This window comes from Leuciscus leuciscus (genome assembly GCF_965113295.1).
Source record: "Leuciscus leuciscus genome assembly, chromosome: 19".
Taxonomy (NCBI): domain Eukaryota; kingdom Metazoa; phylum Chordata; class Actinopteri; order Cypriniformes; family Leuciscidae; genus Leuciscus; species Leuciscus leuciscus.
The window spans coordinates 13,267,244-13,284,249 of NC_138743.1; the positions used below are offsets into that span (position 1 = coordinate 13,267,244).

Consider the following 17,006-nt stretch of genomic DNA (forward strand, 5'->3'; position numbering starts at 1 on the left):
TTAGTTGTGATATGACTGACTGGATTACACAGAATGCCACAATAAACTTCTGAGGAGGAACTGGAGTTCAAATTAACTTATTGAAAGTGTTTTGTTTTGTGACATACAAGCTTCATTCATACTGCAGGTGAAATCTTTTAGACACTATTCAAAGTGCAAGTTATACAACCATTCAAAATTTTGGGGAAAGTCAGATTTAAAGATATTAATACTTTTATTTAGCAAGGATACATTGAATTGATCAAAAATGACATAGAAGACATTTAAAATGTTTCAAAATATTTATATTTCAAATGAATGCTGTTCTTTTGAACTTTCAGGTAATCAAAGAATTCTGAAAAAAATTATCACGGTTTCCACAAAAATATTGAGTAGCACAAATTGATAATAAGAAATGATTCTTGAGCAGCAAATCAACATATTAGAATGATTTCTGAAGGATCTTGTGACACTGAAGACTGGAGTAATGATGCTGAAAATTCAGCTTTGCCAACAAAGCAATAAATTACATTATAAACATTATTTTTACTGTATTTTTGATCAAATAAATGCAGCCTTGGTGAGCATAAGAGACTTATGAAAACATGAAAAATTAACCACAAACTTTTAAACTGTAATGAACTGTATATGCATTCAGATTTGTACTGTCACTTTTGCTTGCGCACCCACATTGATTGTTATAGTAACGTTGCAAATATTAATAAGCAAGTTGCTTGAAATCAGATTTCATGTGCTGTTTTCACACAAAAAAAGAACAAATTTCGATTGGGAAAAAAAGTAGTTTTTTTTTGCTGCCTGAAAATATGATGAAAAAGAAGCTGGATGACACTTCATGCTGGTTACGCAAGATTGGATCAGGCATGCATGTGTTGCTAGACAAACACATACACACTAACACACACTTATACCAGTACCTCTATCAGACCAGGAAGGAGTGGATGAGACCGAATAGAAGGATGAAGGGAGAGGGGTACAGCCTAGAGAGGCAATCTTGAGTTCATTCTTCTGGAATAACTCAGAAGACATAGAGATACAGAGGAGAAGGAAAATAACCCGATGAGAAAGAGCCGGAGATAGAGCCTTTAATAGCTAGCAATCGTTTGATGGAGTCCTTTTAGTTTTGCTCCTTTGACAAAAATATCTATTCGGTTAAAACTATTCTGAGACATTGAAAAAACATTTGGGCTACAGCAGTGGCGGCTGGTGGAAAAATTTCTAGGAAGGGCTGCACTGCAGTTATTGATCAATTTCAGCAAACATCCCAGTATGATGCTATTTTCTGCAGGCGCTTTTTTGTTTGTTAAGGAAAAGTAAAAAATATATTTCATTTTTCTTTAATCACAATGTATGTATACACTGCAACAGCAAAAACTGAGGAATTTTTTTTTTTACATTTGTTCAGAGTTTTTTCATATCTAACTACATGCCAATATGTGATACCAAACATGACAACATGGAGATTCCAGCCGCCATCTTAACCTGACTGCATTTATACTATACAGATCCATTCAGAATTACTGAACACAGCAAAATACAGCGTTCTGAAGGCGAGTCGACAGCATCAGTGAACAGTTCCAAAACAAAACCTAAACAAAACACGCTTTTCTTAGTCGAGCATCCATTATTAAAACACTCGACCGTATGGAAATGTGCTCATGTCTTTACCTTTATTACAATTGTCATCCATCAAAACCTAGCGCCCTCTATTGGCCAGCTGCCACTGGGTGTGTGACACTTTGGGTGTGTGACGGGGGAACTTGTTTTACAAAAAGAAACATGAATGGTAGAAAAGGCTTACCTCTAGATTTGAGCGAGCCTGTTTCAACACATCTCGCGTTCTTGACACTGGAAACAAACAAAAATAGTGAAGAGAAGAACAATAAGCATGAACAAAAAGAAGAGAAAAGAGAAGAGAGTCGCTCACGTTGATTGACGATGAATTGCTCCATGTTGTCTTTAGTGCGACTGGAGGTCCTCAGATTCTCCATCGTGTCCCTGAGAAGCTGCTCTTGCTCTGAAAACTTGCGCCTCAGTGCGACAACCTCTTTTCTCAAAGACTGCTCCTACACAAACATTTAAAGAAAAAAACGTTTAGGATTACACCAATAACTGACATTCAAATTGGTATTATTATTGGTTTAGTCAAGTAAAGGTGCATTCCTGAAATCCATTTCTGTTGCTGTGAATTTCTTTTACAGGTACATGCACATGTGATGTCACAAAGAAGCACAAAAGTGGGTAGTGTTTCCGAGACTTATTGCCAAATGTTTACTTTCTAAGTGCCCTCTGACCTTTTTAAGCTGCTGGGCCGAGGCCTCAGTGCTGGGAAGAGCCGCCCTCCAGAACATTCTCAAGAGAGAGCTTGTCTCCTCCAGAATCTGCTTCAGTGTTGTAGTGCTGGCATTCAAGCTCCTCACATAACCCTGCAGAGAGAGAGAGACTGCACGTCAATAACATGTCATTTGGAGTACTCAAACTTTTCAGCACATTGCCTTTTTCCATTTTAGACTTGCAGCTGTTACAAAACTCTACAATAAAAGTACGATTAAAAGCATTTACTAAATGATCGCACCGAAACATTTAATGGTCTAAATGTTTGACTGTAGGTCAGTGATGTTCTTACAGTATGTTTTATGATATAGGATATATATAAGATATATATCTGATATATATAAGAAGTAAAAATGGTAATCAGTAATATTGTAAAAAAAAAAAATTGAATTTAAATAATTGTCTATTTTAATATTTTAAAATGTATTTTTTATCCAGTCATGGCAAAGCTGAATTTCAGCAGCCATTACTTCAACCAAGATATATTTTTCTGGATTTTTTTTATTAACAGAAAGTTGAAAAGAATACCCTTTTTTAAAAAAGAAATATTTTATAAGAATTATGACTTTACTGACACTTTCGATCAATTTAATTCATCCTTGCTGAATAAAAGTATTTTCTTCCGAAAATTATATATATATTATTGACCATAAACTTTTGAACCGTAGTGTATTGACTTTTTGTGAAGTCTATTAAATTCTTTACTCATCTTCTGCAATATAATCTTAATTTGGGAGGTTTTTCTAAGCAAATATTGATATATGCAATTCATTTTGATTGATTTAATCATCATATCATGTAATTCATTCAATTCCATTTTTAATTGTTTAACAGCCCTACTAAAATATATTAATTTCTCTGTATTGTCTGTCCTCCTAGTATCACATCAGCCTTTCATCTTAACTCGGATCTTTATACTGACCTCCGGTAGGTCATGTGATTCTGTGCTGGACTGCAGTGCCGCCTCCATTTTGCAGATAACCACCTTCCCCTCCAGTAGCTGCTGCTGAAGGGCACTGAAGTCATCTACGTGACCAATCATATGATGGCCCGTCCTGCAGGCGAAGGAGCCGTCAGGGGCCTCAGCTTCCAGATCTGCAGCAGACTTTGGCGAGTCTAATCAGAAGATGCATTGATCAGTTTTCTGTGACTTGCACTTAGTTGAGTGAGGTTTATCTCTTACTGTATATAAAACATCAAATGTGTTTTATAAAAGACTCTTACCACTACCAGAAGACTTTGGGTCGTCTAGTTCCACGGCTGGTGAAGCAGGGCTGGAGAACCCTGTATCTCGAACGGGGGGAGATGATGATTGGTCTACAGCAGACGGTTAGATCAAGGTTAATGGAAATATCATAAATATGGCACAATGAATCCGCAAATGTGTGCATTTAAGTCATGATAAACTTCTTATACTGTAATTAATTCTCTCACCGTGGAATAGCTGTTTTCTGGCAGAGAGGCCAGGCATACACTGGTCCAGCCTCTCTCTCAACTGCTGCTCCAACAAATGTATTTTAGACTCTCGCTCACGTAGGTCAAAGGTAGTAGAGTAGCCTAGAGTAGTAGAGGGCGCAATATATCAGTACATCATTGCTAATTATCATTTTAGGGTGTAACATGCGTTCATACCAAAAGTTTTCAAGACGGGTCTTTCTATTCATGTGTACCGCTCGAATACATTTTGTTGTTTTAACTACTACATATGCAGAACTTATCTGTGTGCGAAACATAATTTAAAACAACAAGTTTTCCTCATAGGATGGGACAATATTGTTTATATCTATGTTGTCTTAAACATCAGACAAGCTTTTTATTAAGCGCTTCAATGAAATCATAAACCTACATGGCTTGCCCTACTGTCAGATGTGTGTGCTGTTTAAAACGACTTTAAAATGTTACAAATTCACGCAAGTATTTCCATTTTGCATGAAAAAGCAAGCGAAATATTAAATAATCAAATAGATGGAGCGGATTAGAATGGGAGTGCAATAATTCTAACCTTTTTCTAAAACATTTTCAAGACATATTTTGAATCCAGAATTTTAAGCACTTCAAATCTCTTCCCCCAATTACAACAGCACCATTAACTGCAGTGTTGTTGCTGTACAACATGGGAACTGTTCCAAAACCACGTGTTTCCCATGTGCAAAGTGTGTGTTTCACATGTGACCACATGTTTTTGCACATGTGAAATTCATGTGGTTTTTCAGTAAACCACTGTATAATAAAAATAAAAATTCTCTGCTGTACCAAAAACATCCCGAACCACCATGACTTCAAAACCGAGATACGTACCGAACCGCCATTTTTGTGAACTGTTACACCCCTACTGTTTATTCAATCATCATTTTGTCGACCTATCCTGAATCTAAAACCAGATGCACTCTGCAAGATGTTTGTTGTAATTTTACAATCTAACACAATTTTCAGTAATTTTGCTTTATGAGTTTCAGGCAGATGCATTTGTTTCTTACCTGTATTGCTCTCAGTAGTGCCACAGACTCTCTGATACACCTGTAGTTCACACTGCAGTGTGTGCACTAAACATTGACACTCACTCAACTGCTGCTGGAGAACATTCACTTCGTGCTGTAGCCTGTTCACAAATGTATACACATACACATTATTTAAAGCAGTCTGACACATTTTTGTCGAGGGCAATATCTCAAAACAAATACTGAAATTTCAAGAGGCCAAAAAGGGTCACTGTAGACTGACACTGTACCTGGTGCTGTTGTCCAGGCTGTTCTGTTTGTCTTGTTTGAGCTGTAGTACTGCCTGAGCCTGCTCTCTAATCTGAGCCTGCAGCCGTCTGCATTGATCCGCCCACCTGCCCGCCTCTAGCTCCGCCTCCTTTAACTGGCCACGCCCAGACAGAACCGCCTCTCTCAGCCGCTCTGTCTCTTTAATGCCATCTGCCCATAAATGCAAAAACATCTCAGGACTCAGGAGAGCTTGGCTACATTTTTGTTACTTAAAATAAATGAAATGTCAACTGAAATGCTAAATAAATAAGTGGAATTATCTAAATAAAACTAGTTGACAACGCCACATTTCTCATTTTCATTTAGCTTAAAGTCTTACTATTGTTTATATGTCTATGTGGTGTTTTTAATATGTTTTAACCATGTGTAAATTCATAAGTCAACACCATTGCTGAGTATTTTCTCCTTTAAAACTGCAGTGAACCAAAGACAATCTCAAAAACACGGTTTGAAATCGCTGGTGTTTCTGATGTCACAAACTACCCTGTAACCAGTCACATCAACGAGTGGATCTCTGAGCTGGTGTGAGTGAGTTGAGGCGGGGCTAATTTGCATATTCATAGAACCGCATTTACTAAATGAGGCAAGGGTTACATTCAAGCTATTTTAAGGCATGAAGAAATTTTTTTAAGGAAAAAATGCTTAAATGTGTCATTTTGGTGATCGAAGATGAGTTAAAATAAGGGAATAAAATGAGTTCAATAAAAATAAAATGAAACAAATAAAAATGAATAAAAACTATATCTATAAAGCATACAATCCTAATCATAATGCAATTCTTACAGCTGTAGTGCAGTACCATATAGTATGTATACTGTGCACAGTATGCAAATGTTCTGCATCCATAAAAAAACCAAGATTACATGATACATTTGGCAAAATGTGCCATATACTGTGCAACAGAGCTTCCTGCATGGAATTTTGTATCCCACAATGCAGTCGACTTCAGTATTATCTGATAATTATCTGACTTGATAATTTCTGCCAAATATTAAACACATTGTAACACAAAATGTTATTAAAAATGATAACTAGATGATAACCAACTAGAATGTATGACGAAAAAATACCTATGCAGTGTATACTGTGCAGTTTTCAGTGTGCACTAAGCTACTATTCCATTGTGAACACCGACAAAAATGATGCTTGCTCATTTACTCTTAATATATTAAAGCTGGTATATAGTACTACTGCTAACATTCCTTACGAATATGGTAGGACTAAGATCTTACCTGTCCTGGCCTGCTGGAGTTGGTCCTGCAGGGTGTGATTTTCCTCTTTCAGCACTCGAATCTCATTGGACAGCTGATTGACAGAATCAAGGCCTTGGATATAGATGTTAGTGGGTGCTCCTCCTGGCAAAAATGTAGATACATTTGAAACTTGTATGAAATATATAAACATATATACAAGCAAAAATATTACATTTTATAGCCAAAACACACTGTTGGACTTTCTGATTGGACGAATGTGAATGTGTAAGTCTCTGACCTCCATTTCGCGCAGAGGAGGCCAGTCTCTCCTCCAGCTGTTGTCTCAGACGGTCATTGGTCTGGATAGAATCTTCTAGACGCAATCGGAGAGTGCGAATTTCCCTAAGATGCTCCTCCATCAAGTCTGCGCCTGAAGTATATTATAAAAACAGCACGATAAACATATTATTAACATCAGGATTAACTATGTAATTTCCACAGCTGGAGTACCTGTATGGCCTGACTGATATCCCGAAGAACCAGAGGAAACGTCTCCATACACGCCTGGTATTATTGGTCTTTGGCCATACATCATATCCCACATTGCACTGCTCTCCAGAAGGCTTGACCCTGATTTCATAGCGGGACTGGTGTGCCTGCTTCTGACAGGTGACTGTTCAAAGGCATGATGGGATAGTGGGTGTAAACTGCTATGGTCAAGCTGAGCATGGGAGCCCAGTGGAAACGCAGGAAGGGGTTTGATCTGAGGACCATGGTAGCCTGTACCGGGATAAGAAAACCAAATATTAATGGAGAGAATGTAAGCAGTGTGAGAATATACACATTACTGATAAAAGCATTTAGGGTCAATGAGATTTTTAATGTTTTTAAAATAATCTTATGCTCACCAAGGCTGCATTTATTTGATCAAAAATTATACAGTATCATTATTTGATACAGTAAAAACAGTAATATTGAGAAATATCATTGAATATGAGAAAATAACTTTTCTATTTTAATGTTAAAATGTAATTTATTTCTGTGAAAGCAAAGCTGAATTTTCAGCATCATTACTCCAGGTTTTAGTGTCACATGATCCTTCAGAAATCATTATTATATGCTGATTTGCTGCTCAAGAAACATTTCTTATTATCAATTTTGGAAAACAATATTTTTGTGGAAAACTTTTTCCATAATAGATTTTTTCTGACCATGTAAATGGCTTTACTGTTTACTTCTACTTCTACTCCTTGTTGAATAAAAGTATTCATTTCAATTATAAAAAACAAACAAAAAAACAATAACAATCTTACTGACCCCAAAACATTTGAATGGTAATGTACATTGAAACATGATTATATTGCAAACGCAGGTAAAAACATAATAACAAAATATGCATGCCAATTTTCCTATTTTTAGTAAATAATTTCTTGTTTTAGGCAAAAATCTAACCAAATTTAGTGAGGTATATGCTTAAAACAAGAAAACAAAATCATGCCAACAAGGTAAGATAAATCATTTTAATTCACAATATAAAAATAAGTCTTTATTATATTACACAATTTCTTCAATTCAGTCTTTAATAGAAGAGGTTTAGATATTTTTATTGGAAAAATACAGATTAAGAAAAATATTTTTGCATGCGTATTAGTGAGTCAACATTCAATGACTGCATAAATCATCAATAGATTCTCAAGTTTGATTGGCAAAAAGGTTACAAATCAGTTTACTTTATTGTATTTCAATCAACTATCTTATTTTCTTTTTGGCAATAGCATTATTCAGTTCAGTTCAGAGTTCAAATCTTGCCTGTACTGAATCAGTCACAGAATTAGTATGAATTATTCAGTGCCACACACACTCAGATGCAGGCTCACTGTTTCCAAGCTGTTTCTGGAGCATTTGAAGCTCTTGGTGAACCTCTGCCAGTGAGAATCCCACACCATAAGGGTGACGGGTTCTCAAGGGATGAGTTTGAGGCTCAAACACAGGTGAAGAGGACATTTGAGGACAGTGGAGGGAGGTGGAGAAAGAAATGGAGCTGGACAGAGGTACAGTGGAGAGGCCTGATGGGAGGACACATGGAGAAAGTGCTACAGATACTTCATTGAGTGAAACTTTTGCTGGTAGAACAAACTAAACCCTTTCCTATATTATTAATTAAAAACAATACAATACCATTACAAAAGTTTGGGCTCTGCTTTAGGTATGATTTTTTTATGTTTTTTAAATAAATCTCTTATGTTCACCAGAGCTGCATCTATTACTCCAGTCTTCAGTGTCACATGATCCTTCAGAAATCATTCTAATATGCTGATTTGGTGCTCGAGAAATATTTCTTATTATTATCAATGTAGAAAACAGTTGTACTGCATAGTATTTGTGTGGACACCGTGACACATTTTTGTTGCAGGATTCTTTGATGAATAAAAATGTCAAAACAACAGCATTAATTGGATATAAAAACCTTTTGTAACATTATAAATGTCTTTAATGCATCCTTGCTGAATTAAAGTATTCATTTCTTTTTAAATCATACTGAACCCAGACTTTTGAACGGTAGTGTACATAGTGATAAAATAACATTGTTATGAGAGATACTTAAAAGGGCATGTGTGATTTGGTACCCTCGCATTGCACTCTTCCTACCTGTCTGCGCCTGGGTTTCCATTGGCCTGTGTGGTGTGCATTGTATGCTGGGACAGGTGTTGGAGGACTGGTGGCTGTGAGAGGAAGTAATAGATGGAGGATTGGATGGGTGTAATGAGGCTGAGCCTCTATGGTTGTGTGAATCTGAAACAAAACAGATGGACAATGAAAAGAGGTGAATGAGAAGCTAACCTGAAAATAATAAAGTGGGGAAAACATGATGAAATGTTCAAATATGATGATAATAAATTCAAAAACCTGTGGCACTTCTTGCTGCCTCCTCTTGGCCATATTCACTGGCAGCATCTAGTTCGGAGCACAGCTCAAGATCCTCATTGGTTGAGCCGTGGTCTTCTGACACAAAAGAGGTTCTGTCTGATTGGTCTGTGGCCACAGAGAGGGCATGGCTGCTAGTAGGAGTATCCGTTCGTGGTTGTTGCTGGTCAAGTTTAGAGCGTAGGGACTCAATAAGTTTGTCTTTCTGTTGTAGCTCCTTACTCAGCCTGAGAACAGACAAAAATGACATTTTGCATAGATAGTATTTAATATTGAGCTAATTGTCCGCCATGAGATGACAGTGGGTTTTATGTTTAATGTACAGCTATGAGGAGCAGTGACTTTGGACCAATCAGATATCAGAATGGGTCGGGCTACCCAGCTGCAGAAATAGAAACCGACATCAAAATATCCTGTTGCTTGTTGTGGCTATTTATGATGGTCAGGACAAAAACATAACCATTGAGCACAATCTGCAAACAAAAAATCTATAACTATTGTCAGAATATATACAAAATAAGCATTCTCACTTTTTCAGCTTTACACAAGTAAATGCTTCTACAAATTACGATTTAGGATTATTTTTGTTAATGTGCCACACACATATGATGAAGCACTTGTGTCGTGTTTCTCCTTTCTGTAAGTCAAATTTGCTAAACGAATAAATGTAAATGGCAGGTTATGATTAAAAGTGAGTTTTGGGTTTATTATGCTTATGTGGATTCAAATGAAGTGTGTTGTACATGCAAATTGTCACCATATTCTGTTTGGCACGTGCCAGGTGTGTCCCGCATGTAGGGCATTAGGCTAATTTTGTACCCACAATTTGTTCCAAGCTGGATTAATTAGGACCTGTTTTTGTTCTGTCAGAGCCAAAACACACACACACATACATATGTTGGGGTTTCCATGTTTTATGGGGACCTTCCATAGACATAATGATTGTTTTACTGTACAAACTGTATATTCTACCCTCTAAACACAACCCTTGCAGAAAAATTACTATATTTTGACATTTTCAAAAACAAACATCATTTATTATTATTTATAAGCTGCTTTCCTCATGGGGATTAAAAAAAAAGTCCCCACATGGTCAAACATTTTAAGTTGTACTACAACGTAGGTGTTTCCCAGATCACACACACACAGTTACACAGTGTGTGCCATCTCTCTCACATCTCACAACACACTCACACGACAAAACCCGATAAAATGTCTGTCGGCGCAGTGTGAATTGCCCTTTACAATACAAAATGAACAACAAGTAAAACATCGCTCTTTCTTCTATTCCACACAGCAACTTTTTCAGAAGCTAAAGACCTAGTAAGCTGCCTTACTGTCTACATAGGCATCTGTCTTCCAAGACAACATCCTAACAGAAATGGAACCCCATAAGAGACATAGGCACCAAATAGAGCACCTCATGTAAAATGAACAGGAAACTCTCACAGGAAAGTTTGGGGTCAGTAAGATAAAACATTTTATTTTATTTTATTCAGCAAGGATTCATTAAATTGATCAAAAGATAAAGTTAAGGCATTTATAATGTTACAAATATTTCCATTTTAAATAAATGCTGTTCTTTTAAACTTTCTTTTTATCAAAGAATCATGGAAAATTAAAGCAGTTTTTTTTCCCACAAAAACATTAAGTAATCTAATTGCGAGTTTAAATGTCACAATTCAGATTTATTTCAGATTGTGAGATAAAAACTTGCAATTGCAAGTTATAAAGTCCAATTCTGAGGGAAAAAAGACTGACTTTTTTTCCCCTCAGAATCGCAATTCTTCGCAACTTTTTACTTTATAACCCACAATTCTGACTTTATTTGACTATTATTTATTTGATTCGCAATTATCCTTTTTATTTTTTATTCCGTGGCAGAAACAAGCTTCCATGCATGAGACTCTCAAAAACATACAAGAATCTTAACACCCCCAAACTTTTGAACTGTAGAGTACACAAACACAAATATTGGTTTAAATAGTTTTAAGTTTACAAAATGATTTACACCCGTAAAACACCTTGAAGCTCTTACTTCTCAATCTGTCTGTGCAAGGATCTTCTCTCCCTTTCTGCCTGCTTCTTGAGAATAGCCAACTCTCTCTTCTGCACCTGCCATTCCCACAGAGAGAAGGAGAAGAGGGAGTCACGGTACAGGGGGCTGCTTTTGGACAGCATGTTCCTCCAAAGTGGGGCCATGGCCCCCCGACCAGCCTGACCCCTTATGCTCCCTTGAGGCCTGGTCACCGCCACTTCATCCTGACTTTCCAAACTCACGACTGGCTGGGAAACACAGAGGAGCAGATCAGGGGCCGCAGGACCGGCAGCCGACGTGGTGCCTGTCAACTGGGTCTCCGTGGTAACTGGGCTGCGATCATTCGTGTGGCGAAAGAAGGGGGGTTTGCCCAGATTGAGAGTAGTGATGGGGGAGGAGTTGGGAATTCTCCAGCAGGCAGTTGGGTGAAGAGCAACACAAATCCCGAGATTACACTAAATGCTAAGAGACTGATCTGTTTATTCCCAAACACAAAGGAGAGTTTTAATAAATCCACATATGCAAAAACACCAACTGTTGTGACATCCAGCGTGGCAGTGGTCTTACCCAAACTCTCCTTTTTCAAGTCCTTGCCGGACAACAGGAACAGATCAAACACATCCTTGAGGAACTAATCACAAAGCCAACCTGAAATTCCTGGTCTCCATTTCAAAGAAACATAAGCCACTGATGTTGAATGTTCAGTAAGTCCTTCTTCTCAGAGACTAGTGCTTTTCTATTTATTCCCAAAAGAGGAAAAGGGTAATCAGAGTATCTTCCTGAAACGTAACGTCCTTCCCCATCAGCTCTCAAACACAACAAACCCTCATGGTGAAGTGTGCGTGTATGTGTGGTCCTTGCCGTTGGGCTGAAGTGTTCCTCTGTGCATAAACAGGGTGCTTCAGTCAAAAGAGACACATCTGTGTTCCAATAAACAAACATAAAGCCTATCCAGACTATTAAATGCTTATAAAATTTGGAAACCTAAAACATATCTCTTGTAAATCATCACAGCATTGCTTTTGCTAAAAGTTCCTTCTTATTTCTGTATGGTTTTGCGTATCCATAACCATCCAAATGAAGACATACGACAAATGAAAATACGACGATATTCTGTCGTCCCTCCTCTTGTGGCATTCAGTCACACTCTTCTTTCATATAGCCTCGCATGTGGTCTACTCCTTCCACCGTCTTCTCATCTTTCTCGCTCTCTTTCTCTGTCAGCTTTAGCTGCCTCTGACCTATTTCACTCATGAGGTTTTAATAACTTAACCTGATTAGCGCGGAAGTCAACACCCAATCCAGAGACGGGTGGTCACAGCACAGCTACCAACCATGTGACAGCTCTGTCCCAGGGCAAATGTTCTCGAGAGGACACGAAAAACACACTTAGGACATCAAACTGATGCAAAATCCCCTCCGTTTTCACTCAATTACAAGCTCCAGCTAAATTAACCGAATGGCAACAAAATAGGGTTAAATCCAGCCGTGCATCTGGTTGGCCATCTGCGCACCCTTTCTCTCTCTTTCCCCTCATTAAAGGCTGCAGTATTAGAGGCAAACAGAGACATTTCCAGAAGGAGATTACACTGGGTATCATCCTTTTCTGGCTGTGAGCTTCCATTATGACAGAGCTACAAAGGAAATAAGGGACGCAGAGGTGACATGCCACTACCAGATCGACAAAGATGGCTCTAAACTGCAATTAAAGCCATTAGGAAGATGACAGATCCACTGTGATGTAAGAAGGGAATTATATTATTCGTTAAATGGTCCTTTGGAAATTAGTCATGGTTTGGTGCGGTAGGGATAGAAATCATAAAGAACTTAATGGTTCCGGTTCCGATTCCTCTTAACAATATATTAAAAAAACATTACTAAAACAAAACATGTTCATTAATTTACTCATAATGTGCATCAACATTAACACTTAAATGCATGAATGTTTTGCCAATCATTATTACATATTCGGGTCTTCAGCGACCCGGATCTATATCTAACACGAATAGATCTCTACCTGTCATGATAATATAAAACTCTCCTGATATTAGAGTAACAATTACAGAAGAATAACATAAAGCATATTTTGTTCGGTTTGAGCAGATGTTTAATACCATCAACACCGTCCTCGTCAGAGCTAATTTCCCTGTACATTAAGCATCTGGCTCATATTCACGATCTCAAACATATTCTCAAAATTATAATTTTCAACATCTTCAAAATCAATATTTTGATCACTGACAGCTTCTTCACCAGATCCACCATGAAGTGACAGTGGCAATAATATTTGATTGCTTTCAGTATTGCTCGGCAGTAAATTGCTGATTTATTTTTTTCTTGTTATATTGTTTATAATTAATTGATTGAGGAATACTTAGAAGGTTGATGTCTAACTTAAAAAAATGTATGAGGAGGAGGGTCGTGAATGACGTGAATTGTTTTGACAACGTTGTTGTCTGTACGTGAAAAACGCAAAGGAAAAACGTTTCAGTTTTTAGTACAACATTGTCTTATAAACATACCCTAACTCTCACTGTTATTTGTAAGCTAAAGTGATTGATTCACTAAAAGAGCGGACTCATTAAAGTCATTCGTTCAGGAATCGGACTACACTGATTACGTGTACGTGTTTGCTTCACTAAAAAGGACAAGCTGATAAGAGTACAATAGTCTACAATAGATCGGACAACAATAGTCGGATTATACTGCATGTTTTTAAATCACTACAAAGAATTATTTCATAAGAGTAATTTTTTTTCGTTTCATTTGTGAATCAGACTACACTGTTTGCGTTGTATAATTTTGCTTCACTAAAAAGTATCAAACATTCGGAAATCGGACCATACTGGTCGCGCTGTATTTTTCGACAGTGTAAATACAGTAGCGGTGTTGCGGCACCGCTGAATGAGTAGTGCAAGAAAATCCCCCAAAAAATGTTGTACGGTGTTCCATCTGTATCGGTTGCAAATGTAATGTGCGAAACCCGTTAATACAACCAAATCTTTTCCACTTCAGGTATCCAAAAAAAATAAAAAATAATAATAATACAATGAACAGGTTCTTGGTTACCAAAAATATTTCACAAGAAATATTGATCCTCTGATGTCTAGTGGTAGTCTCTCTATTCTCTTTAAAATATGACCATCTCTTCAACTAACCGATCCAGCTAACCATCCCAGTTTTGGATGCTTTTGGAATCCCACTGTATTTAAATCCCAGATACAGTGGGCTATACATGGATCCACACAAACAATTTAAAAGGATGCAGGAGAGCTCGATTTCACCAGAGATAAAAGCAACGGCCAGGTCCTTCTTGTATTCAGGTAAATTTTTCTAGATATTCCAGCAGAAACTTCAAAAATATTGATATTTTAAAATATATATATAAAAAAATGCTTAAGAAATCCATTACTCCGCCATTGCGTTCAATATACAAACACAGATGACTCTGTTCACAGGCAGACAGTGCTCACCAGCTGACTACCGCTCAACACAATGCATGATGGTGTAAGGGAAAGAAAAATAAGGGTCATTTCCTGTAGGGGAATGGGGGCATGAATTCTGTTCAAATGTCCCATGAGTTCTAAACATTTCAGAGATGCCCTAGAACTAGCGGTGACATTATGTAGCAAGCTTCTGACAGTTCACATTAGCATTAGTGTACAGCATCGCTTAACCGGCCTGCGGGCAAAGTCAAATAAGTCCACTTCAGTGCCCGTGAAAGAGTAGAATGAAGTAAGTGAGTTACAGATGGAGGTGAAAGGGAAGAGATTATGAAAGAAAAGAGAAACGGAAAGTGAAAAGAAATAACAAAAAAACAACCTCTCAATACTGAAGGTCACATGTCAACAGATTTAAATGTAAAACTGGCAACAACAAAAAAAGTTCCATTCTGACTATAACAATATTTGACAAACTTGACTGTTAAACTTCAGCATGCAATCATGTTGGTAATGCTTTTTTTTCTGAATAATTTATTAGTGTTGTGATCAAAACACAAGCTTTACATTTTAAACCCAATTAAAAGGTTAATGTATCGCAGAGGCTTCTTCTGTAAGTGCATTCCCATAAATGTTTTTCTGTTTTTACAAACTTTTTACAAACTGCGCTTTATTAACCCCAAATGCTGATTCATTCATCCAGTATAACTGGATTAACTTTTTTTTTTTGAGTGCTTTGTATTTATATGGCCCGAGACTTGACCATGTCTCATTACTGAAATAATCTCTCACATTGATTTATTCAGCACAGACCGAACTTTCCATGATGCTTACTGGGTGAAAACTCATCACAGCTGGTGTCCAAGTCAATAGGACGCCAAAATGCTCTGTGGTTATTCCACCAAAGGCATGCACTGCCAAAATTAATCATTACATAACAAGCTGCTCTGCGTTATGAACACACAAAACATACTTTAAATGCACTGCAAGCAATTCGACTTTACTGAGGAAAAATGCTGAGCAAAAACACTCCTCAAAGGCTCTTTATTGGGAGTTTAAACGGAAATTTGTGTCAGTACAGTCAGTCAATATGAAACAAATCTCCACAAATCATTATGGCCCATGAGCTGTGCTCATCACATGTTCTGACTGATTTGGTGTACTGACAGCAAAGGGAAACCTAATTCAGTTCTGAAGTGGTATAATGACAAGGTGTGATCAATTAAACGTTCAGCTGACTCACCGTATTGCGAGCAGCTCATGTCCTGATTTATCATCTGGGACTTCAGAGTGATCCCCTGTAGTGATAAAATAATGAAATGCTTTTGTTACAGAAAGGCATTTAGAGACACAGTCAGATGTATATGGGTAAGTATGCATGAATCACTCACGGCCGCTGATCTTGGTGCTGACTCTCTGGGCGAGGGAGATGCTCTGAGAGAGCTGGTCTCTGAAGCTCTGTCCCATGTAATAATCGATGTCATTGGAGCGTAGGAGCTCTTCAAAGGCCTTGGTGGTGTCTCCCAGGTGCTGAGTCAGAATATGACACACGCCACGGCCCTCCCGCATCCTCTGACGCAGGTGAGACAGCTCACGGGCTTGCGCTTGGATCAGCGTGTCAAACTTACTGCAGGGAGAATGGTGAGAGTAGCAATTAAGCATCATTATTACTTAGAGTGAGAATACATGGTGTGAAATTTTTGTGCTATCAATTGATAAAAAATTTGATCAAATAAACTATAAAATAAACTGATTAATTCAATTAATCGTAATATATTAATCGCAATAAAATATTTTTATATTACATTACATATACATTTCTAAAATGTAATTTATTAAAAGTCATATTTTAAAAAATTTAAAGAATTAATCACTAATTAAGTGATTAATTGCGATTAATCATATGTGTATTTATATTTAATGTAATTGTAATCTTGAACTTGGCATATTTTAAAACTTGAAATGCACAATTTTTGAATGCTATATATATATATATATATATATATATATATATATATATATCAAAATCAGAGAAAATATCTCAACCTGGGGCGCATCTGGTACTCACAAACAATGGGTTTGGGTGCTCCAGAAGGGGAACAAAAATCTTCCCATTTTTACTATATATGGTATATATATAGTATTCAGTAATATAAAATGTAATATATATATCGTTTTCAATAATACTGTATTACATTGAAATTTTTTAAATGTTACAAGGTTACATAAATATTTCATATAAATACAAATAAATGTAAGATTAATTGCAATTAATCACTTTTAATATATATAATATTTTAATATGTATTAT

The 17,006-nt window shown here is 37.0% G+C and overlaps 1 protein-coding gene across 7 annotated transcripts in view; it reads right to left on the bottom strand.

Annotated features, from left to right (window-relative positions):
• pde4dip (phosphodiesterase 4D interacting protein) overlaps nucleotides 1–17,006 on the bottom strand; it is a 66,415-nt gene that overhangs the window by 1,817 nt on the left and 47,592 nt on the right. For 4 of the 7 annotated variants that reach the window (XM_082148683.1, XM_082148684.1, XM_082148679.1 and 1 more), the window contains 17 exons: nucleotides 16,087–16,322; nucleotides 15,939–15,993; nucleotides 9,200–9,444; nucleotides 8,942–9,085; nucleotides 8,152–8,358; nucleotides 6,803–7,072; nucleotides 6,591–6,722; nucleotides 6,332–6,454; nucleotides 5,060–5,249; nucleotides 4,809–4,930; nucleotides 3,766–3,888; nucleotides 3,556–3,648; nucleotides 3,254–3,447; nucleotides 2,292–2,423; nucleotides 1,925–2,063; nucleotides 1,799–1,845; nucleotides 915–1,005 (listed from right to left, as the gene is read on the bottom strand). In XM_082148683.1, the coding sequence (XP_082004809.1) occupies nucleotides 915–1,005; nucleotides 1,799–1,845; nucleotides 1,925–2,063; nucleotides 2,292–2,423; nucleotides 3,254–3,447; nucleotides 3,556–3,648; nucleotides 3,766–3,888; nucleotides 4,809–4,930; nucleotides 5,060–5,249; nucleotides 6,332–6,454; nucleotides 6,591–6,722; nucleotides 6,803–7,072; nucleotides 8,152–8,358; nucleotides 8,942–9,085; nucleotides 9,200–9,444; nucleotides 15,939–15,993; nucleotides 16,087–16,322 (2,543 nt within the window). The remainder of the gene's footprint in view (nucleotides 1–914; nucleotides 1,006–1,798; nucleotides 1,846–1,924; nucleotides 2,064–2,291; nucleotides 2,424–3,253; nucleotides 3,448–3,555; nucleotides 3,649–3,765; nucleotides 3,889–4,808; nucleotides 4,931–5,059; nucleotides 5,250–6,331; nucleotides 6,455–6,590; nucleotides 6,723–6,802; nucleotides 7,073–8,151; nucleotides 8,359–8,941; nucleotides 9,086–9,199; nucleotides 9,445–15,938; nucleotides 15,994–16,086; nucleotides 16,323–17,006) is intronic. The other 3 variants (XM_082148680.1, XM_082148681.1, XM_082148682.1) reach the window with 3 other exon arrangements.